Raw genomic sequence first — 20,102 nt, 5'->3', positions numbered from 1 at the left:
TCCATCACTCAAGCAGTTACCATTGGTTAGAGCTGTGAGATTGTATGGGATGGGGGGGGGAAGCGGGAGGTGAAGCGGAGTTAACAGAAGTGTTGTGAGCAAGACATGAGAAGTCATTCTTCCACTCTACTCTGCACTGATTAGGCCTCATTTGGAATATTGTGTCGTGTTCTGGGTACCATATTTCAAGAAAGATGTAGAAAAATTGGAGAAGGTCCAGAGAAGAGCAACAGAAATGATTAATGGTCTAGAGAACATGAGCTATGAGAGAAGACTGATAGAATTGGGCTTGTTTAGTTTAGAAAAGGGAAGACTGAGAGGGGACATGATAGCGGCTTTCAGGTATATAAAAGGGTGTCACAGGGAAGAGAGGGGAAAATTGTTCTTCTTGGCCTCTGATGATAGGTCAAGAAGCAATGGGCTTATACTGCAGCAAGAGAGGTTCAGGTTGTACATTAGGAAAAACTTTTTACTTGTCAGGGTACGTCTAGACTATGAGCCTCTTTCAAAAGAGAGTGTCTAGATTGCAACCACTTCTTTTGAAATAGCGAGCCGTCTAGACATGGCAGCAGTCTAGACGCAGGGGAAGTTTTTTCAAAAAGAGGCCACTTTTTTCAAAAAACCCTGTAGTCTAGACACACCCTCAGTGGGTGGTTAAACACTGGAATAAATTGCCTAGGAAGGTTGTAGAATCTCCATCACTGGAGATATTTACTAGCAGGATAGACAGACACCAGTCAGGAATGATCTAGATGGTACTTGGTCCTGCTGTGAGGGCAGGAGACTGGACTTGATGACCTCTCGAGGTCCCTTCCAGGTCTAGTGTTCTATGATTCTAAGCCTCTCCCTCCTGGCTCATAGCACTCAGAGAAGCATATAGCCCTACAGCTGGCTGCTTTGAGCAGTGTACCGGAGGTGGAGGGGAAGCAGGGCAGGCAGAGAGCCTGTGTACGGCTCCCATTGGACCATGTGCAATGGCTTGGCAGGCCAGATGCAGCCAGTGAGCTATGTTTTACCCACCTTGATATTGATAAACTAGATGAAATTCAATATAGACAACTGCAAAGTACTGAGTGTAAGCGAGAAATCAAATGTACAACTACAATAATAGGAAGTAACTGGCTAGGTGATAGTACTGCTGAAAAGTCTTAGGAGGGTTATAGTGGTTCCCAAATTGATTGAGTCAACAAAGCGGTGCCGCTGCAAAAGAGACTAAGGCTACATCTACACTACGCGTTTTCCTGGAAGAGGCAATGCAAATGAAGTGTGGAGCATTTTCTCGTGCTTCATTTGCATAATCTCTTCTGATGAGTTTTTTCGCAACAGGTTTTTGCACAAAAGCATGTAGTGGGGATGTGTCCATTTTGTGCAAAAACGCCTTTTTGCGCAAGATCCTTATGCCTCTCTGGGATTTTTGCACAAAAAAGGGAGGGTTGCGCAAAATGGACACGTCCATGCTGCATGAAGTGTAAGAAATTGTAGAGAGGGAACTTTGATGAGAGTGAATTTAGTAGAATCAGAGCAAGAAGGAAGAAATGTAAGGATCAAGTATTAGCCTGGCAGCATTGGAGTCTGACAGGCAAGTAGGATGATGTAAAACCGAGAACAGGAAAATAAAGTGTGGACATGAAGAGAGAGCTGTATTTCTAGTGCCTCCACCATCTCCCACAACTACCTAATTGATAACTTGCATTTCCCAATAATTTTAAAGTTATTTTATTAGAGAATATAAACATTGATTTACAGATAGAATAAAATGTAGAATTACAAGTAGAATAAGAAATGTCTGTGTGGGCTTTTTTTGCAGTGGACAGTACTTCTGATCAGGCCATGATACACCTGTTGGCTGGCTTGGAGGATGATGGGTATCAAATGGGAGGACACAGAACATTCTCTCAAAATAATTCTCTTGGAAGCTATAGAAATCTCCAGAACAGCGATGATGAAGAAAATGAACCACAAATTGAAAAGGAAGAGCTGGAACTCAGTTTGCTCATGTCCCAAAGATGGGACAGCAGCTCTGAAGATAATGGGGCGAAAAGAAGGTACATATTTGACATGTTAGCTCCAGGCCAGATATGGCTTTTAAAGTGGTGACGCTTGATCAGTTTTATTTGTACAGGAAACCGTCACCATTTGCTATGGATGCATTCTATAGTGAATTCTTTTTTTTTCAACTCAGTATTGACAGCCCCCTGAAGGATGCTATATCCAGTATTTCTCCACCCAAGTTCTGGTCAGGCCTTTGAGTATTTGAATTCTATTCAAGAAACTCAAAGCATTTTTCAAACATTAATATATTAATTCTAACATCTCTCTTCCCAGGTAAGAAATAATTAAGAGCCCCATTTTTAAGATGGAAGAATTGAGGCATGATTAAGTGTTTTTTCTGGCATCATACAGGAAAACTGTAGTGGGGCTAGGAATAGAACTTGGAATATCTGACTCCCAATTCCCATACTTTTTAGGCACAAACCCATTTTTTCTATCTACTATTACTTTTTTCCTCCTTCAAAGTATTGCCAAAAGGAAAATTGAGATGAGTGATATCCAAAAATGGGAAACATTTTAAATAAGTACAAAAATGATTCAGTGGACAGATTTCACTTTTTCTTTTTTGCGTTCTCATGAGTTTATAAATGACTACTTATTTGCATTTTCAGTAACCCATAATGTCATTCTGGCATACAAAATACAAAAATAGTTTTAAAGCATTTCTATTAAGAGGTTTTGTATCACTTTTTATTTTCATAACATTTTTAATTGCTTGCTATTTTTCTATCCTTCTGTTTTGAAACCACCAAATAACTTAGTTGTATGAAAATCTAAGGATTCTTCACCTCAGTCCTACTGTATTTTCAAGAACAAAAATCTCTCTAACGTAGAGCTTCTGAGCTACTTATTTTCTGATTCTCCCATTTTTCCTCCCCTAATGTCTTTCTTAAATTTTAAGTGAACCTTTTTCCCCCATCATTTTTTTTCTTATGCTAGTACTTATTTTGTTTGCATTGTTGTTGTAGGTTCCAGAATATTAGAGAGAGAAGGTGGGTGAGGTGTAATACCTTCTATTGGACCAACATTTGTTGGTGAAAGAAGCTTTTGAGCTACATGGCACTCTTATTCAGGTCTGGGAAAGTACTGTTTGGCAGCCACAGTGGCTTTTATTTAAAAAAAAAAAAAACAAAAAAAACAAAAAGCCATTACAGAAGGCCTCCGACTTGCGACAAAATTGGTTCCTGGGGAAGCGTCACAAGTCGGGGATGTTGCAACTTGAACCCTCATTTACAATAGGCACCGTGCTCTGTTGTAAATGTGGACCAAGCACTTAAGTTGGGGTTTTCGGCACCTTTCTGCACTTACAAAAATGGTTGAAAGTGCAGTGGGTCAGAACTCGGGCGGTCACAAGTCGGGGGCCTCCTATAATGGCTGTACTTAACACATGTATCTCAAACATTGGTAATACAAGCTTCCTTATAATGTTCTTTAGATTATTCTGGCAAGGACTAGAAGTAAAATGAAGTTCAGTCTCCATGACCATTTATGCCTTAGGCCTCATTGAATGTGCCAATAATGATGATGTTTGTAATTCAGCAAAGGTTTTAAGTTGTTTAAATACATGTAAGTGTCTGCTTCCTGGAAGCTGGACAGCTCACCACTTTCAGTTGCTATCAAGCACTGTCAAATTGCAATCATGATGATATAAAATCAAAATATCACTCCAATGCCACTGATCTTGTGGGTTTTTTTAATGCCGTTATTGATATCTCAGTGCAATATTTGACAAATGTATTTTCCTTCTCTCTCACCTCTGAAAAGACATTCCCACTTACTATACTTCTTATAGACAGGGTGGTTGTGGTTTTTTTAATCTAAAATATGCCGTATTTATCATTGTTGCTTCATTTCCTTTAGGTCAAGGAGCAAAAATATGCATCAGAGCTCAACTGAAGATGAGGATTCATCTTCAGAAGAAGAAATGGAATGGAGTGGTAACAGTTTGCTTCTAGCTAATCTCTCTATACCTCAGTTAGATGGAACTGCAGATGAAAATGGTGGTAAGTAAACGGTAGAATTACTTTAAAAATTGTTACTGCTTGTAGTTTTCTGATCTATGTACTCATCTTGGAAGATCTTACTGCCCTCAATTCCCAAGTCAACTCTCAACACATTCTAGGAAATGGCCTTTAAAATTCTGTTAATTGGCTTATAACATGATTCAGTATAAAAGGCTTATGGTTTTTTCATCTGTACCTTCCCTCTCCTACCATGGTTTTCTTTTGCTTTATGTTATTGTCTGCACAAAGAGGATCTTCTGTTAGTCTAAATGGAGGGGGTAAATCTCATCCAGGTACCATAGACATTTTTCTGTTTCAATGTATATTATGCATGCACAATATAGAAATTACTGCTTTTATATGACCATTTCAGCCTGCCAGGATTTCACTGTAAGTATACTGAATTTGGAAAACATGAAAGAATCCAGACTCCCTGTGTGTACTCAGATTCCATGACTTTCTAGGATCTGTGTGACTTCTGCAGCAGCCACTGTGGCTGGTCTGGAGCTATTTGAGTAGCATGGGCAGCCTCTGGGCCAGCCACACCGGCCACTGCTGGGGCAGTCTCAGGCCATTGTACCCACCCTAACCCCTCCGTGCAAGCATCAGCAGGAATTTGGGTGTGGAAGGGAACTCAGGGCCAGAGACTGGGATGCAAGAGGGGGTGAGGGCATCAGGCAGTGCTTACCTTGGTAGGGGGGCTCCCCAGAAGTGGCAACATGTTTCTCGGTTCCTGGATGGGGATGCAGCCAGGTGGCTGTGTGTGTACTATCTTGACCTTCAGGCATTGCTCCTGCAGCTCCCAGCCAAGGGATGCATGGAGCCCACACTTAAGGTAGGTTCAGTGAATGGAGACCCCCAGCCACCTGTACATGTAGGAGCCAATGTAGTGAGCCAGCCAGACCTGCCAGTATCTCCCCTAGCAGCAGCAGAGCTCCCAGCTACTGCGCAGTTACCCATTCCCAGCGGCTGTGGAGATCCTGGGCTGTGCACAGCTGCCCGCTCCACTCCCAACAGCTATGGGGTTCTTGAGTCACATTGGGCTCCTGCCAAGCTCCCAAGATTTATCAGGGATGTATGATATAAGTCATGGAGAGGTCACAGGCCATGAATTTTTTTTCATTGCCCGTGGCCTGTCCATGACTTTTACTAAAAATACCTGGGAGTAAAACATAGCCATAATCATAACAATCTTGCCCATAAATGAAGTATGATTTGGATTTTTATGGGAGTTTCTTTCATAGAGATATCCTAATGACTAATATCTTAAGATAGATCTTTTGAATGAGGAGAAAAAAAATAAAAATAATTGTGTCTTCCATTTCAGACAATCCTTTGAATAATGAAAGTTCTCGAACTCACTCCTCCATAATTGCAACAAGTAAAATGTCTGTAAAGACCTCGATGTTTCACAAAGATGCCACTACGCTAGAACCCCCGTCTTCTGCTAAGATTACTGTTCAGTGTAAACACACAAGTGCCCTTTCTTCCCATGTTTTGAACAGTGAAGATTTAGTAGAAGAGCTGTCGCAACCAAACAACACTGAAGTAAGACCTGATCTTTCAGTCCATTCTCTCACAAAAGAAAGCACTTACGCGGCAAAATGCCCAACATCATTCAGCAATAGCTCCCATTCTGAAAACTCTCACAAGGAAAGTAATAAGAAGGATATTCTCCCAGTTTCTTCGTGTGAAAATAATATTTTTGAATATGAAGAAGATATTTCATCAGTGAGCAGACAGATACCAAGCAGGAAGTACACCAGCATCAGAAAGGTAGAGAAAGATGCCTCTTTTATGCATATGAGCTGCCACATTAGTGATAGTGTGTTGAATAAGAACTCATTCAGTTTTTCTGATTTAAGCCACTCCAGAAATAAAATGCCCTCTGAAGCAAATGAAAAATCCAGCGGCACAGGTATAAATAGCTTTTTCCCATCAACAGTAACAGGAAGTTGTGAATTAATGTCTTGCTCAGGAGGGAATCGAACTGTGGGGCATTCTGTTGAAAGTAGCACTGATGAAGAAGGTAGCCTTAATAAACTTAAAATTAGGTATGAAGAATTTCAGGAACATAAGACAGAAAAACCAAGCCTCAGTCAACAAGCAGCACATTATATGTTTTTTCCCAGTGTTGTTCTTTCTAATTGTCTCAATCGACCACAAAAATTAGCTCCTGTGACATATAAATTACAGCAAAGCAACAGACAATCCAGGTTAAAGCTGAATAAAAAGAAACTGGGTCTTAGCAATCATCAGGAGCCTTCAGGTGTCAATGATATTGCATCCATGAATGAAAGCTGCTATACACAGGATGATGCTTGCAGTAACATTCCTGACAAATATAGTGCATTGCCTAGTGATTTAGTACAAGTTCCTCATGGTGCTTTTGAAAACAAAATGCCTACAAATAATGCTAATTGTATTGACTACCAATTTAGAGATGGATCCCTGGAAACTGAGCAGTCATTTGGATTATGTGGGAATAAATATACACTCCGAACTAAACGAAAAGTAAATTATGAGACTGAAGATAGTGAATCAAGTTTTGTCATGCACAACTCAAAAAACAGCCTACCTCAGCCCATAGAAAGTGGTGAAAGTTTGGATGGGTCTCAGAAGTCTCGAAAACGTAGAAAACTCTCTAAAAAACTGCCACCCGTTATTATCAAATACATTATCATTAATAGATTTAGAGGGAGAAAAAATATGCTTGTTAAAATAGGAAAAATAGACTCGAGTGAGGAACAAGTGATACTTACAGAAGAAAAGATGAACCAGTATAAAAAGCTTGCACCTTTAAAGGACTTTTGGCCAAAAGTTCCTGACTCTCCTGCAACCAAATATCCTATTTACCCATTAACGCCAAAGAAAAATCACAGAAGGAAAGCAAAGCATAAGTCAGCTAAGAAAAAAGTTGGAAAACCCCAAAAAGCAAATAGTAAAAATATTAAAAGAACTTTATCTTTCAGAAAAAGAGCTCATGCAATCCTTTCTCCCCCTTCACCATCTTATAATGCTGAAACTGAAGACTGTGACTATCACTATAGTGATGTTATGTCTAAATTAGGTTTTCTCTCTGAGAGAAGCATTAGCCCAGTTAATGCATCTCCTCCTCGCTGCTGGTCTCCCACTGACCCAAAAGCAGAAGAAATTATCAATGAACTAGACAAAGAAGCTTTGCTTATTAAGGGTCCTAACATGTACATCAGCAAGACTCTTAATTCCATTGTAGGAAAAAACAGTCGAGCAAAAACTCAGGTTAAGAAATGTAAAAAGAAATTTGGTACTGTAGCTACTAAGAAAAGGAACAAGATGAATAAAACATCAAATGATGGAAAGAAGAAACCTAGGACAAAACAGAGACAAAAAATAGCTGAAAAAATGTCAAGAAAGCATATGACATTTAAAGATGAAAAAGGAAATACTCGCTCTATTGCCGAAGTTAAATTTGTGCGGAAACATCAAGATCTGCCTGAAATTACTTGCAACTTTGGCAGCTTACAACCACTTGTGACTCAGAAAGATGTTCCTCTAACTGGCTATTCAACAGGACATCTACCATCAACACAATTCGCCTCAACAACTGATGTACAAGGAGAGCCATCTGGCTATTTTCATCCATTTCTGGAAACTGATAAGTCTGTGGATTTACAAAGTTTGTCTTCTCCACGAGAAAATCTTCCTTCATCTGTCATTTCTGCTTCTGTAATACCTGGAAGGGAAATAAAAATAAACTCCCAAAAGTCTAAAATTCAAAATGCAGTGTTTCGAATGAAAGAATCTAGTTTGATTCAAAATAATATATTTGATCCATCTAACCATTCATCTCAGGTAACCCAAAATGTATGTATCTCTAAAGATAAGACATCTACAAAAACAGAAGAGATTATAAATTCACAAAATAGGTACTTGTCATCAGCTGGAAAATTAAATGAAACTCAGAGCTTCCTAGATACACTAAAGACAAATCAGTTGCATGCCACTAATTTTTTGCATTGTAAAGACAGTAAGCAGCAGCAGATTATGTGCTTACCAGAAGCATCAAAACATACCGATCCATCTGATCCCTATTCTTCTATACTTAAATCATCTGAGGAAACCCATGGCTCTCAGCAATTGCCTAAGAACTGCTTTGTAACTTCTTTGAGGAGTCCAGTGAAACAGCTACAATGGGAACAAAATCAGAGAGGATTTATTTTTGATATGTCTCATTTTAAACCTGAAAGAATAAAACATCAGTCCTTGTTAGAAACCACCTCCCAAACAAAAACAGTCCCCCAGTGTAAAAACAGGGCTGTAGTGACTCCATCAGCATTCAGTGAAGGACAGTCTGGATTAGCTGTTCTAAAAGAATTATTACAAAAGAGACAGCAAAAAGCACAACATGCAGGTATTACTCAAGAGCCATTATCAGTTACATCTAAGATAAACAAAAATATTTCTTGCTCTCCTGAACAACATAAAGCAATTAAAAAATCACAGTCGGTCACATCACCAAGAAAGTCTCGCGTTCCCAGAAATACAAAACCTAAAGAAAAAACACCCAAACCTTTAAAAGCAGATTCTTCAAACCAGCATAACACTAATCAGAGTGACCATTTTGTATCTAATGACAGCCCCATTATTTTTTCAGACCCAGGCTTTGAAAGCTGTTACTCACTTGAAGACAGCTTGTCACCAGACCATAATTACAATTTTGATATAAACACCATAGGGCAGACTGGATTTTGCAGTTTGTACTCTGCCAGTCAGTTTGTCCCAGCAGATCAAAGTCTGCCACAGAAGTTTTTGAGTGATGCAGTTCAGGATCTTTTTCCTGGACAAACAGCAGAAAATGAACTTTTCATTCACAATAACCAAAAATCTGAGGAAGAAAAACATCACTCTTCAGACGCAGGTACATGGATACCACCTGGTGCTTTAAGCCCTGAACTTTTTGAGAGAACTTCTCTAGATAACAATGAGAACCATCGGCATGGTCAGTGGAGTAACAATATTCATCCTTCAACTTCTCGAACTAACTCATCAGTAGATATTTTCTGTACGCAACAGGCTGGGGACTATGTAAATGAGAAATTAAAGTTGAATAGAAATCCAATAAATAAAGAGGTATTTCTTAGCCTTCCACAACCAAGCTCTTCAGACTACATTGAAAGTTGCACTAGGAAGGAAACCACTTTTGAACCATGTCATCCACTTGGTTCAGTTAATACCTCGTTTACTTCCGTATTGTCTTCTCCAGATGGTGAGCTTGTAGATACAGCTTCTGAGGATTTAGAGCTGTATGTTTCAAGAAACAATGAAGGATTAACTCCAACTCCAGATAGTTCACCAAGATCAACCAATTCTCCCTCACAGTCAAAGAATGGAAGTCTTGCACCTCGTACTGCTCACATTCTTAAACCACTCATGTCCCCACCAAGTCGCGAAGAAATCATGGCAACTTTGCTGGATCATGATCTTGCAGAAACAATTTACCAAGAACCATTTTGTAGCAATCCGTCTGATGCACCGGAAAAGCCCAGGTAATTTGTCTATACGTTTATTTTACAAGGCATTTCTATATGTATGTATATTTGTAATTATGTTAAATCTAATTACATGCATTCCTAAAACTAATTTTAGCTATATGTAGAATTTTTCATTCTCAGATGTGTAACAGATTTGAAGTGAAATGTCAAGGCTTTTGTTTTAACTCTGTAGTTACATTTTTTTTTAATTGTCTGTCCTTTATCATTATCTACTTTAATGCCACATGCCAATTTTGGTGTGCCTAGAGATGCTCAAAGGAAGAATGAGCTGACTATCTTCTCCCTTTGTAAACAAAGACATTTGGCCATTCAACTTGTTCCAGAGCAGGGATAATCAGGTTATTTTGTCAAGGTCCAGACTCCAGAGAAACTTTTTTCCTACCACATTAGCAATAATGATAAATAATAATAAGTAAGTAAAAAGATTTTCAGTCCATTCAGAAGCATCTGGATGATCCATATTTTGCTCCTGTTGTCTATCCCTGCTGTCGAGATTACACTTATCAGGACTCTTCCTAGTTTTCATCTTGAGGACTGCCTATAATTCTGACAAGTGCATAGACACCCCATATCTTTAATGATGAGGATTGTTGACCATGCTGTGATGTCTGCAAATAGTGGAACTGGTCACGTTTGCACAGGGTACTAAGGGATACTTCCTAACTGTGCTGAAGGTGTACATATATTACCTTTACTAATTCTATACTAGATGTACTAATAGTTGCTTCTTCCAGAAATTAATCAGTTAAACTTTGTTTAACTGGTTAACCAATTAAACAGGTGTGGACAAGGAGGGGAGCCACTCCAGCTTAGCTGGGCTGGAGCAGTCCCCTTCCCCCCCGAGCCCCGCCCTGCCAGCCCCCACCGGTTAACTATGACTGATAAGCCTCACCTGTTAAAGTACCTATTCCTATCGTGAACTAATAAGTGTTGAGAGTTCTGTTGAGGGTAGTATGCTTTCTCCCTGAAGGAAAAGACATGATTGAATTTATTCTTTTGTGATTTTCCTTGCTGATTCAGGGGTGTTTGGTAGATGAAAAGTTGATGAATGTTGTAGGATACGTAGTGTGGAAGATAAAAGGTAAAGCAGGTAGCATTTGGAATAGATCTTTGAAGCACCAAGAATAATTCTGAAAGTCTCATCCCTTCACTAGAAAGAATGAGTTTAGAGTATAATAATAGCTTATAATATTCTCTTTACAGGGAGATTGGAGGACGGCTTCTCACAGTAGAAACTAGACTTCCAAATGATCTACCTGAGTTTGAGGGAGATTTCTCATTAGAAGGATTACGTCTTTGGAAGACTGCATTTTCAGCAATGACACAGAATCCCAGACCAGGGTCACCACCACGTAATTGTCATTTCATTACTGGCAAAGGAGAAAGTAATAGCCATAAAACTAGTGACGATAAAAAAATAGTCATCATGCCTTGTAAATGTGCACCAAGTCGCCATCAGGTTCAGATGTGGCTTCACGCCAAAGAGGAGTATGAGCATGTCAAGAAGTTGCTTACGAATCAGCCTGATGACAAAGAAAAAGCAACTGAGAATTTCAGATCTATAGCACTGTCTGAAGATCAGCCTCCCGAAATAGTAAAAGCAGCTAAGGATTTCAGTTTACCTAACTTGCAAGAGAGCAGACCTCTTATGCTTACAAAAGATGCTTCTGTTTCACAGGAAGATCCTACACCAACACAGACCAAGGAAACTTGTGATATGTATATTAACTCTGTACAGATTTCTACAAATACCACAGACCCCAGTAAAATTCCGTCTGAAAGCAGGACACTGGTACTTGCTCCTTCAGTGATAGAACTTGATAAAGAAGAAGAGGAGGAAGATTATTATGTCAATTATAGTTCACCGGATTCTCCAATGCTTCCACCTTGGCAACAAGCAGCATCCCCAGATTCAAAACAGTCTAGTTTAGAAGATGCAGACTGGCAGAGTCAGAACATAATTTTGTCTCCTGAAGAAAATGAGGCAGCAATCAGTGAGAGTGTACAAAGACTTATCAAAGATGAAGGTCGGGCATCCTTCAAAACATCTCCAGGTGTGGTCAGAGAAGGTGCTGGAAATTCTGAATCAGTTTGCGTACATAGCACACCAATTGTACAGAGAAAATGTCAAGAAAGAATAGCTGAAGCACTTGATTTTACTCCCTTATCAACAGGTAAATTTATTCATAAAGCTAGGTGCAACAAGAGGAACACAAAAATATTTCCTGCTAATAAGAGGAAAAATAACCAATAATAATTATAATAAAATAATTGAAAAATAACCAATTTCTCTACTGGAAGGGCAAGTAAAACATGTTTTTATATTTCAAAGTAATATATTTTGCAAGTGTTTATCCCGTGAATGTAATTATTCAATTATAAATTCAGATTTAGAGTCTTAGAACTTCTTAAAAAGTGCAGTACTGTGTCTAAAATATGAATTCTAAAGTGATAGTTAAAACATGTAACAATTGTTAAACAACATTATTGAAATTAAATGCAGATTATTTTGATTAAGTATTTTAGTTAAGTCACTTGTATGTTTCAAAAAACATACTTATTTGGAAATTAGAATATAAATATTAAATATCTTAAATTTTAAGACTTTCCAAAATAAGCACGTGGTATTTGTCTTATACAGTGCCCAATATTCTGTAAAAGGCACAAAGTGCTATCAGAGCTGTTCTTGCGACTGGAGATGATCAATTTATGCACAGTATATTATCTAGAATAATTTTTTTGTTTTCTGGTAGGTAGTTCACTTTTCTGAGAATGTTTGAGGGAAACTAAATAACTTTTGCATTTGTTGTATATTTTCACAGAACCAAAGATGCAGAAATTGAGTCATAGGAGAGGAAGTAACTCTGACACTTTTCGAAGGGTACTTTTAACAACACAAATGAAGGTAAAAAAGAATTGGAAACAGAGATTAATGTTTATTAGATTACATTTAATTGCCCTTTTAAGTTCAGAAGCAAAAAGTAGTCCATATGTCAAGATAGGCAAGTATCTTTATCTGACTTGGACTTATATTTTGATTTTTCAGTTTTTAGAATTTGTTGGCTCTGTGATAAATTGTTATTTTTTGTGGGCTTTTGCTTTGTTTTTGCTTTTGGGATGTGGGAAATTATCTGTGAATGTGGATGTATAATAAACACATACAATAGAGTAATCTTGGTATCTAAGTTGGAATATGGGATGCACCTAAATGGGATGAATCAGACAAGTATATTTTACCTGCAAAAGCTTATGCCCAACTAAATCAGTTAGTCTTTAAGATGCCACAGGACTCCTTGTTTTTGCAGAGACAGACTAACATCTGAAAGATGCCTCTATCATTCATATTCTTGTGATTTCTTTTCTAAAAAATATATAATTGAAACAACTAATGAAAGCATGTAATGTTAACATTTTAGTGTCTCTATTACAGTAATGAGAATAAGTGCCTGTGTATATAAATAACAACACAACCAAGAGATGGAATTATACAGTATGTAAATAGGTGCTTCTGGATGCATCTGTCATAGAGGTTTAAGCAACCCAACACAAAAGTCACTTGTTCATTGCTCAGTTTATAAGTGCCACATATTGAACAAAATCCCCTTTGAAATGTACTTTTTTCATTACTTTGAAACTTTCTGAAAGTTGAAATTGAAGAGGCACTTGCCCTCTTTTTAAAATTCTTATTTTGCTGTAAGGTTTCATTAAAATTAGGGAAGTTGATACAACAGATGGTTTCCCACTGGAAACTGACACAAGAAGATATGATAAGGGTTTTCTACATGGCAGCTTAGTGCATGGCAAGGTGCTGCACTGTAGATTCACATCCTGGCTTGCCACACACTGCGGGTACAGGAAACACAACAAAAAACAAAGTGTGGCAGCAAGTTTCAGAACCTGGGTCAGTTGACTGGATGAGCATTACAGAGCAAAAAATAGCCATGTAGGCATTTGGATTTGGGCTAGAGCCCAGGTACTGTGAGACTGTCAGGCCATGTCTAGACTGGCATGATTTGCCGCAAATGCTTTTAACGGGAAAGTTTTTCCGTTAAAAGCATTTGCGGAAAAGAGCGTCTAGATTTGCGGAAAAGCGTCTGTGCCAAAGCACTTTTGCAGAAAAGTGTCTGTGCCAATCTAGACGCGGTTTTGCACAAGAAAGCCCCGATCGCCATTTTCGCCATCGGTGCTTTTTTGCGCAAAACAATAATGCACAAATAACATTTGCGCAAGAGGGCTTTTGCCCGAATGGGAGCAGCATAGCATTTCCGCAAGAACACTGACAATCTTACATGAGATCATCAATGTTCTTGCGGAAATTCAACGGCTAGTGTAGACAGCTGGCATGTTTTTCCGCAAAAGCAGGTGCTTTTGCGGAAAAACTTGCTTGTCTAGACGCAGCCTCAGGGTCTTAACTTCTAAATGTAGGTTGCTAAATAGGAAGAGTGATATAAAAAATGAAATATAAATATAGTAATCTATAGATTTTCACCTTTTTGCTGCATATATTTCTTTCAATAGAATCAGTTTGCTGCCCTCAGTGCCCCAAAGAAAGAAACTTCTCAGATTGAAGGGCCATCCTTAAACAACTCCTACGGTTTTAAAGTCAGCGTGCAAAATCTTCAAGAAGCGAAAGCTTTACATGAGGTAACTTACTGCAACAGCAAAGATACATTATTTTATTTATGCTTTATAATTTTACTAACACATTTACCCGGCATTGCTTGGGGTCTTAAGGAGGGGCTCAGAGCAAGGTTCTGGAGGTGTGATGCGTGTAGGAGTCAGGGTTGGGGGCGAGAAGGAGCTCTGGGCAGGGGAGAGTGTGTCTGTCTGTGAAGGACAGGGGACTCAACCCCTCACCACCCTCCCCCCCCATTCGTACCAGGGCTAGTTGCTCTTCCCCTTCCTGTCCCTGTTAGGGAGTGAAAGCAAAATGCACAGCTTGTCTTCCCCCTGCATTGTCCCTGTGCACTTTCCCCTCACTCCCTGACAATTCAACAATGTCCCCATAAAGATTTGGAGGGAGGATCTTCAGCCCCCCCTCTCCTCCATGGCAAGTGGGAGGTGGGAGGCTTGGAGTGAGGGCAGTCCAGGACAGGGGATTGGTTGCACCCCCAGCTAGTTCCTTTCACCTGCCTGGTGATTCTGTCTGTCTTCTGTATGGTTTTATAAGCAACACATCTCATTTTCCTAGCACAACCGAACCTTTACCTAGCTTTAAGAGTTTAAGTTATGATAAGAGAAAGCTGTGTACTAAATTTGGTGGTCTTAGCTCTTACGATTTAGGAAGAGTTGTTGAACATACAGACAGATGCACATTTATAAAATATATAGTAAAATATAAGGAGGGAGGAATTTGAAGGGAGAAATATTGTTGAATTCTATTCTCATCAGGGTTTGGTATTTCTAATTTTTAATAAAGCTATAGTAACTTCTATCTGAGAATCTCAAAGTTCTTCTTCGAGTGCTATTTTTGTGGGTGCTCCACTCTGGCTGCTGGTGTATCCTTGCACTGACAATTGGAGAATTTTCATAGCTGGTGCTGTTGGCACTCATTGACCACATGAGGCATGGTCTTCTCAATTCCTTTTCTACTGTCCTCAGCAGCAGATGGAGTCCCTGCAGTTGCCCTCTCTTCATCTACAAAACAATAACAAAACCCTTTAAAACTTTTTTTTCTCACCTTAGCCTTTAACCAACGCTTTTTTTCCCCCAAAACAAAACACCTTCATTTTTGTTTATGGCCTTCCTGCCCATTTGACCCTCCTTCTGAATAATTTTTTCTCCTCCCTTCAACCAACCATCATGCCTGGGTCACCAGAATTCAAAAGATGTTACACCTGTAAGAACATCAGGCCCATCTCTGACGGATATTCATCATGTATCAGATGTCTCTGAGGGTACGTCTAGACTACAGGCTTTTGTCGACAGACGTTTTGTCGACAGATACTGTCGACAAAACGTCTGTCGACAAAGAGCGTCTACACTACATTCAGTTCTGTCGACAAAGCAAGCTGCTTTGTCGACATGGTAGTGTAGACGCAAGGACAGTTTACATGCAATAACACCTTCTGTCGACAGAAACTCTGTCGACAGAAGGCATTATGCCTCGTAAAATGAGGTTTACCAGCGTCGAAAAAACTGCTGAGTTCTGTCGACGTTATGTCGACAGAACTCAGCGGTAGTGTAGACGCAGGTATAGTTTTGTCGACAAAAGTCCACTTTTGTCGACAAAACTCTGTAGTCTAGACACACTCTGAGAGAGCCATGTCTCCCTCAAGTGCTCTCATTGCTCCAACTTGACGGCTCAAACAAGGCAAAACAGAGAAGCCTGCCTTAAAATTATTCTTCTCAAAAAATCCCATAAGCCTTCTACTGAGGATCCTGCGGCTTATGACAAGGCAGACCCTAAAGACAAAGTTTCTGCAACTGTGAAGATGCATTCCTCCTCATTGGCAGACTAGATAAGAGAGCTTCTCCCTGCAGATCTCTGCCTGCAATGCCAAGCTCCGCTGAAGCCAACACCACTGACAAACCAGGCACCTCTGGCACTGTATTGGCACGGACGCCGATGGCACAGAAGCCGCTGCACTTGGCACCAAGACATAAAGTCTCTGCATTGGCACCGATCTTGCCACCTCAGGACCTGGCACCAAAGCCAACTTGCACCAGTATGCCACTCCCACAGACTTGGGTACCGATTCCTAAGTCACCTCCAAAACTCAAGCCCACAACGATGAAGACCCCATTGAGCCACTCTTCCATGCTTCCACAGTTCCTCCAGAACAGTGACATAGAGGTTCCCTTTGTGCTGCACTGACCATTCTCTTCACCCTCCAGCACAATCAGTCTCTTACAGTAACCTTGATACAGAACCTTACGATAGAAGATTCTCTTCACAGCATTCCTCATCTACTTAAAGACAGCCTTCCTGGGAGCTGGAACCTGTGAAGCAGACTTACCATATACTACTTCACCACTGGAACAGGAAACTATGGCCATATCCCCCCTCCATACTTAGGTCAACTGCCATCATAGGATCCCTGGTCCTCTTACATTATAATCCACCAGGTACACCAACTGCAAGGGCAATTGGGTCTCCCCAACCCAAGATAATTCACAGACCATGATTGAGGATGAAGAACCACTCAAAGAGGAAGGCCCTGAGCCCACAGATGAAGAGCAGAGGTCCCCTCTCCACAACCCTTCCTCCTCACTGGATGAGGGGGTCATACCAGTTACTCTTACTCCCACAGATGACTTGAAACAATTTCAGGAGCTGTTTAAGAGAGTAGCAACGGCTCAGGACATTGGCCTCTAGGAAGTTTAAGAGAAGTAGCACAAACTCCTGAAGATCTTGCAACCCTCTGCCACACAAATATTGCCTTGACCTCTGGATGAGGCCATTTTAGAGACATCTGACACAATCTGGGAAACATCAGTATCTGTGCTCTCTACAAATAAGAGCTGAATATTTCATTACCAGCTAAAGTGGACTTTTTGTTTTCCCATCCACAGCCCAACTCCCGTATGGTGAATGCTGTTCATCACAGAGCAAAAAATCCTAAGTTCCACTCTACACCACACAATAATGATCATAAACTTCTTGATTTATTCAGATGAAAAAGTTATTCTTCCTCCACTCTTCAGCTTCATGTAGCAAACTATTCTGCACTGTTTGCTGACTGCAGCCATATCAATTATTCCAAGTTCCAGGAGGTCCTGGAGCACCTTGCCCTGAACAGAAGCGCACACAGCTTAGACAATAAGCCAGGAGGTGCACACAATCTCATGCACAGCCCTCCAAAGCAGTCTTAGATGTAGCTGATGCAGCAGCCCGGGGTATGGCTAGACTGCGAGGATCTATTGGAAAAAGATACGCAAAATGCACTTCACATTTTGCGTATCTTTTTCCAATACTTTTGTCGAAGGAGGCTTTTCCGAAATTTGGCCCGTCTAGACTGGACCAAGTATCGGGGGAAAAACCCCTCTTTCAAAAGCCCCCTTCTTCCTTGTGGAATGAGGAATACAGGGGCTTCGGAAAGAGCGTGTTTGCTCTTCCGCAAATAAAAGTGAAAGAGCAAACGCGTTCCCTGGACGCAGCAGAGTTTTTTTCAGGATACCTCTGGTATCCCAAAAAAACCACACAGTCTAGCCGTACCCTAGGAGAGATTCCTGGTTGCAGGCTTTGGGCATTCCCAAAGAACTCCAAATGAAGGTAGAGGATCTCTCCTTAGACAAATCCCATTTGTTTGCTGCTAAGACAGATGAAGTCTTGTATGCTATGAAATATCCCGTACCACATTGAGGACCCTTGGCATGTACACCCCACTGAACAAACGGAGGATGTATACCCCCTATCAGGAGCAACTACAGACAACAACAGAAGCCTTTTGATTTCTGGCAGAAACAGCCCTAAAGACGTAGACAACACCAAACCACCACATCCCAGACATCTACATCCAAATAACAATTTTGAAATATTGGTCAGGGGTGTGAGTGACCATGCCTTAGCACCAAAGAGTATACCATTAACCAGTCTTCAATTTGCACATTGCCTATGTCCTTTTTTCCACAAATGGACCACTATAAAATTAGACCAGTGGGTCCTAAAGATCATCTAGATCTACTCTGTCCCCTTTACATCTATCCTTCCTACCTCCTAGTCCTCTTTAGGGACCTTTCCCATGAGGATCTCTAACACTTGGAAGTCCAACATCTGTTACAGATAGGAGCTGTGGAACTAGTTTCATCTCCTTACCATGGAAGAGGCTTTTATTCCAACCATTTCCTTACACAAAACAGGAGGTTGGGGACTGATACTCGATATCAGAAGATCCCAGTCATTTCGCTTACGACTGTCACAACTTCTCTGAGTTTTTTCCAAATCAGTTAACCTTTCTATGCCTGTTTCCCTATTTGTGAAAAATGGAACTGAGCTGGTATTTTGTTGAACACAAATATTGAGGATAAATTTGATATGATTTGTAAAGTAGTTTGAGATTCTTTGATGGAAAATGGAATTGAATTAAAAAGTGTTATTTAATATTCTTAATTGTATCACTTTCATATTCTTGGTGTTGCTATTTGAAATGTTTAATCAAGACTTAAAAGATCAGGAGACAGTATACATTAGAAAGGAAACATTCAATATTTGATCATTATTCCAAGTTAGTTTGTTTGAAAATACTGTTGTTTACTGGCAACCTTGCACAAAACCATACATTTTGCTCCCCTCCTCCCCCCAAAAAAGATTAAAAAAATGCAGGCTTAATCAGCTGGATTTTTTACTGGTGATATGTAAATAGTTTATATAAGTGTACTGGACCATTGTTTATAATGATTTCATTTGTATGAATAATTTGCTTCTTTCTAAACTGTGTGAAATTTGTTTGAAGAGAGACACAGAATATAAATTTGTACATATATATTTGTTTTTATGTAGGTCCAAAATCTTACACTTATCAGTATGGAATTACATGCTCGAACCAGACGAGACTTGGAGCCAGACCCTGAATTTGATCCTATCTGTGCTTTATTCTTCTGCATCACATCTGACACAGCACTGCCAAATACAGATAAAAAAGAAATCATTGGTGCTATAGTGATTGATAGAGACAGAACAATCTCAAGCCAAGGTTCTTATTTCTTTTTTTTTTCTTAGAGTTCTTTACCAAAATCTCTATTTTGTAAAAAATAAAGCATTAGCAAGTAATGCTGTTTGCTTCTATAGTGTTGTTTTACCTCATTTAATTTCCTCTTATCACTGTTGGATGAAAGGCCATATTAAGCATACGTAGAGATCTCCTGCCTATATCTTCTTATGATCCATTGCTTGAGTTGTAAACCACAGATATGCTACATGTATGCAGTAGACCTGTTTGCATACCTGTGAGCAAGCTTCTGCAGCATTCTAGAGGTGTAAAGAGGAAAATTTGCCTTAGTCTCCTGTTGAAATTGCTGGCTAGCTACAAATAGAAAATGTTAAATCAAGACAGTATGTTTAATATTTTACTTAAGGGTTATATTTGTGGTTTTATCTGATCCTTTTAGGATCTAAACAGGGGCCCTTATTGTATTGTACCTTTTTGGCTTTGTTTAGACCAGTGATACTCAACCTGTGGCTCTAGAGCCGGATGTGGCTCTTCATGGCCCTACAGGCGGCTCTCGCAATGTAGGCATCTGATCGGCGCTCCACTCTATCAGGCAGCGCGGGGAGCACTGAGCAAATGGACCAGCAGTGTGGGAGTCGCTGAAGTTCCCCCTCCCAAAGGGGGAAAGAAAAGGAGCTGCTGGGATCCCCCCACAGGTAAGAGTAGAGATCACCTCCCACCCAGCAGCCGGGGGGCAAAATGGGGAAGACCCCCCACTCCTTCTTCCCAGCAGCCAGGAGGGGATGAAGAGAGAGAGAAAGAGTGCTGCTGGGAGAGGGGATGTTCTGTCATGATGTGTCAATATTTGATGATGTCACTATATGATGATGATCATCAGACATTGAGGAAACATCATGACACAA

General features: G+C 40.0%; 1 protein-coding gene and 1 long non-coding RNA gene across 3 annotated transcripts in view; one reads left to right on the top strand and one right to left on the bottom strand.

The window, feature by feature from the left end:
* The window catches only part of REV3L (REV3 like, DNA directed polymerase zeta catalytic subunit), a 222,351-nt gene that overhangs the window by 131,986 nt on the left and 70,263 nt on the right, over positions 1–20,102 (top strand). For both annotated transcript variants that reach the window (XM_075923987.1, XM_025184747.2), the window contains exons 11-17: positions 1,808–2,045; positions 3,913–4,055; positions 5,383–9,583; positions 10,793–11,763; positions 12,412–12,494; positions 14,108–14,233; positions 19,032–19,224. In XM_075923987.1, the coding sequence (XP_075780102.1) occupies positions 1,808–2,045; positions 3,913–4,055; positions 5,383–9,583; positions 10,793–11,763; positions 12,412–12,494; positions 14,108–14,233; positions 19,032–19,224 (5,955 nt within the window). The remainder of the gene's footprint in view (positions 1–1,807; positions 2,046–3,912; positions 4,056–5,382; positions 9,584–10,792; positions 11,764–12,411; positions 12,495–14,107; positions 14,234–19,031; positions 19,225–20,102) is intronic.
* Positions 41–14,214, bottom strand: LOC142827855 (uncharacterized). Its single transcript, XR_012902631.1, has 3 exons — positions 14,079–14,214; positions 12,827–12,950; positions 41–8,222 (listed from the first exon to the last, which is right to left on the bottom strand). It is a non-coding gene; the product is annotated as an uncharacterized LOC142827855 (long non-coding RNA).

This window comes from Pelodiscus sinensis, chromosome 3, assembly GCF_049634645.1.
Source record: "Pelodiscus sinensis isolate JC-2024 chromosome 3, ASM4963464v1, whole genome shotgun sequence".
NCBI classification, from domain to species: Eukaryota; Metazoa; Chordata; order Testudines; family Trionychidae; genus Pelodiscus; species Pelodiscus sinensis.
Note: the sequence above shows the minus strand (reverse complement) of the source record. Positions and strands in the feature narration are given on the sequence as shown.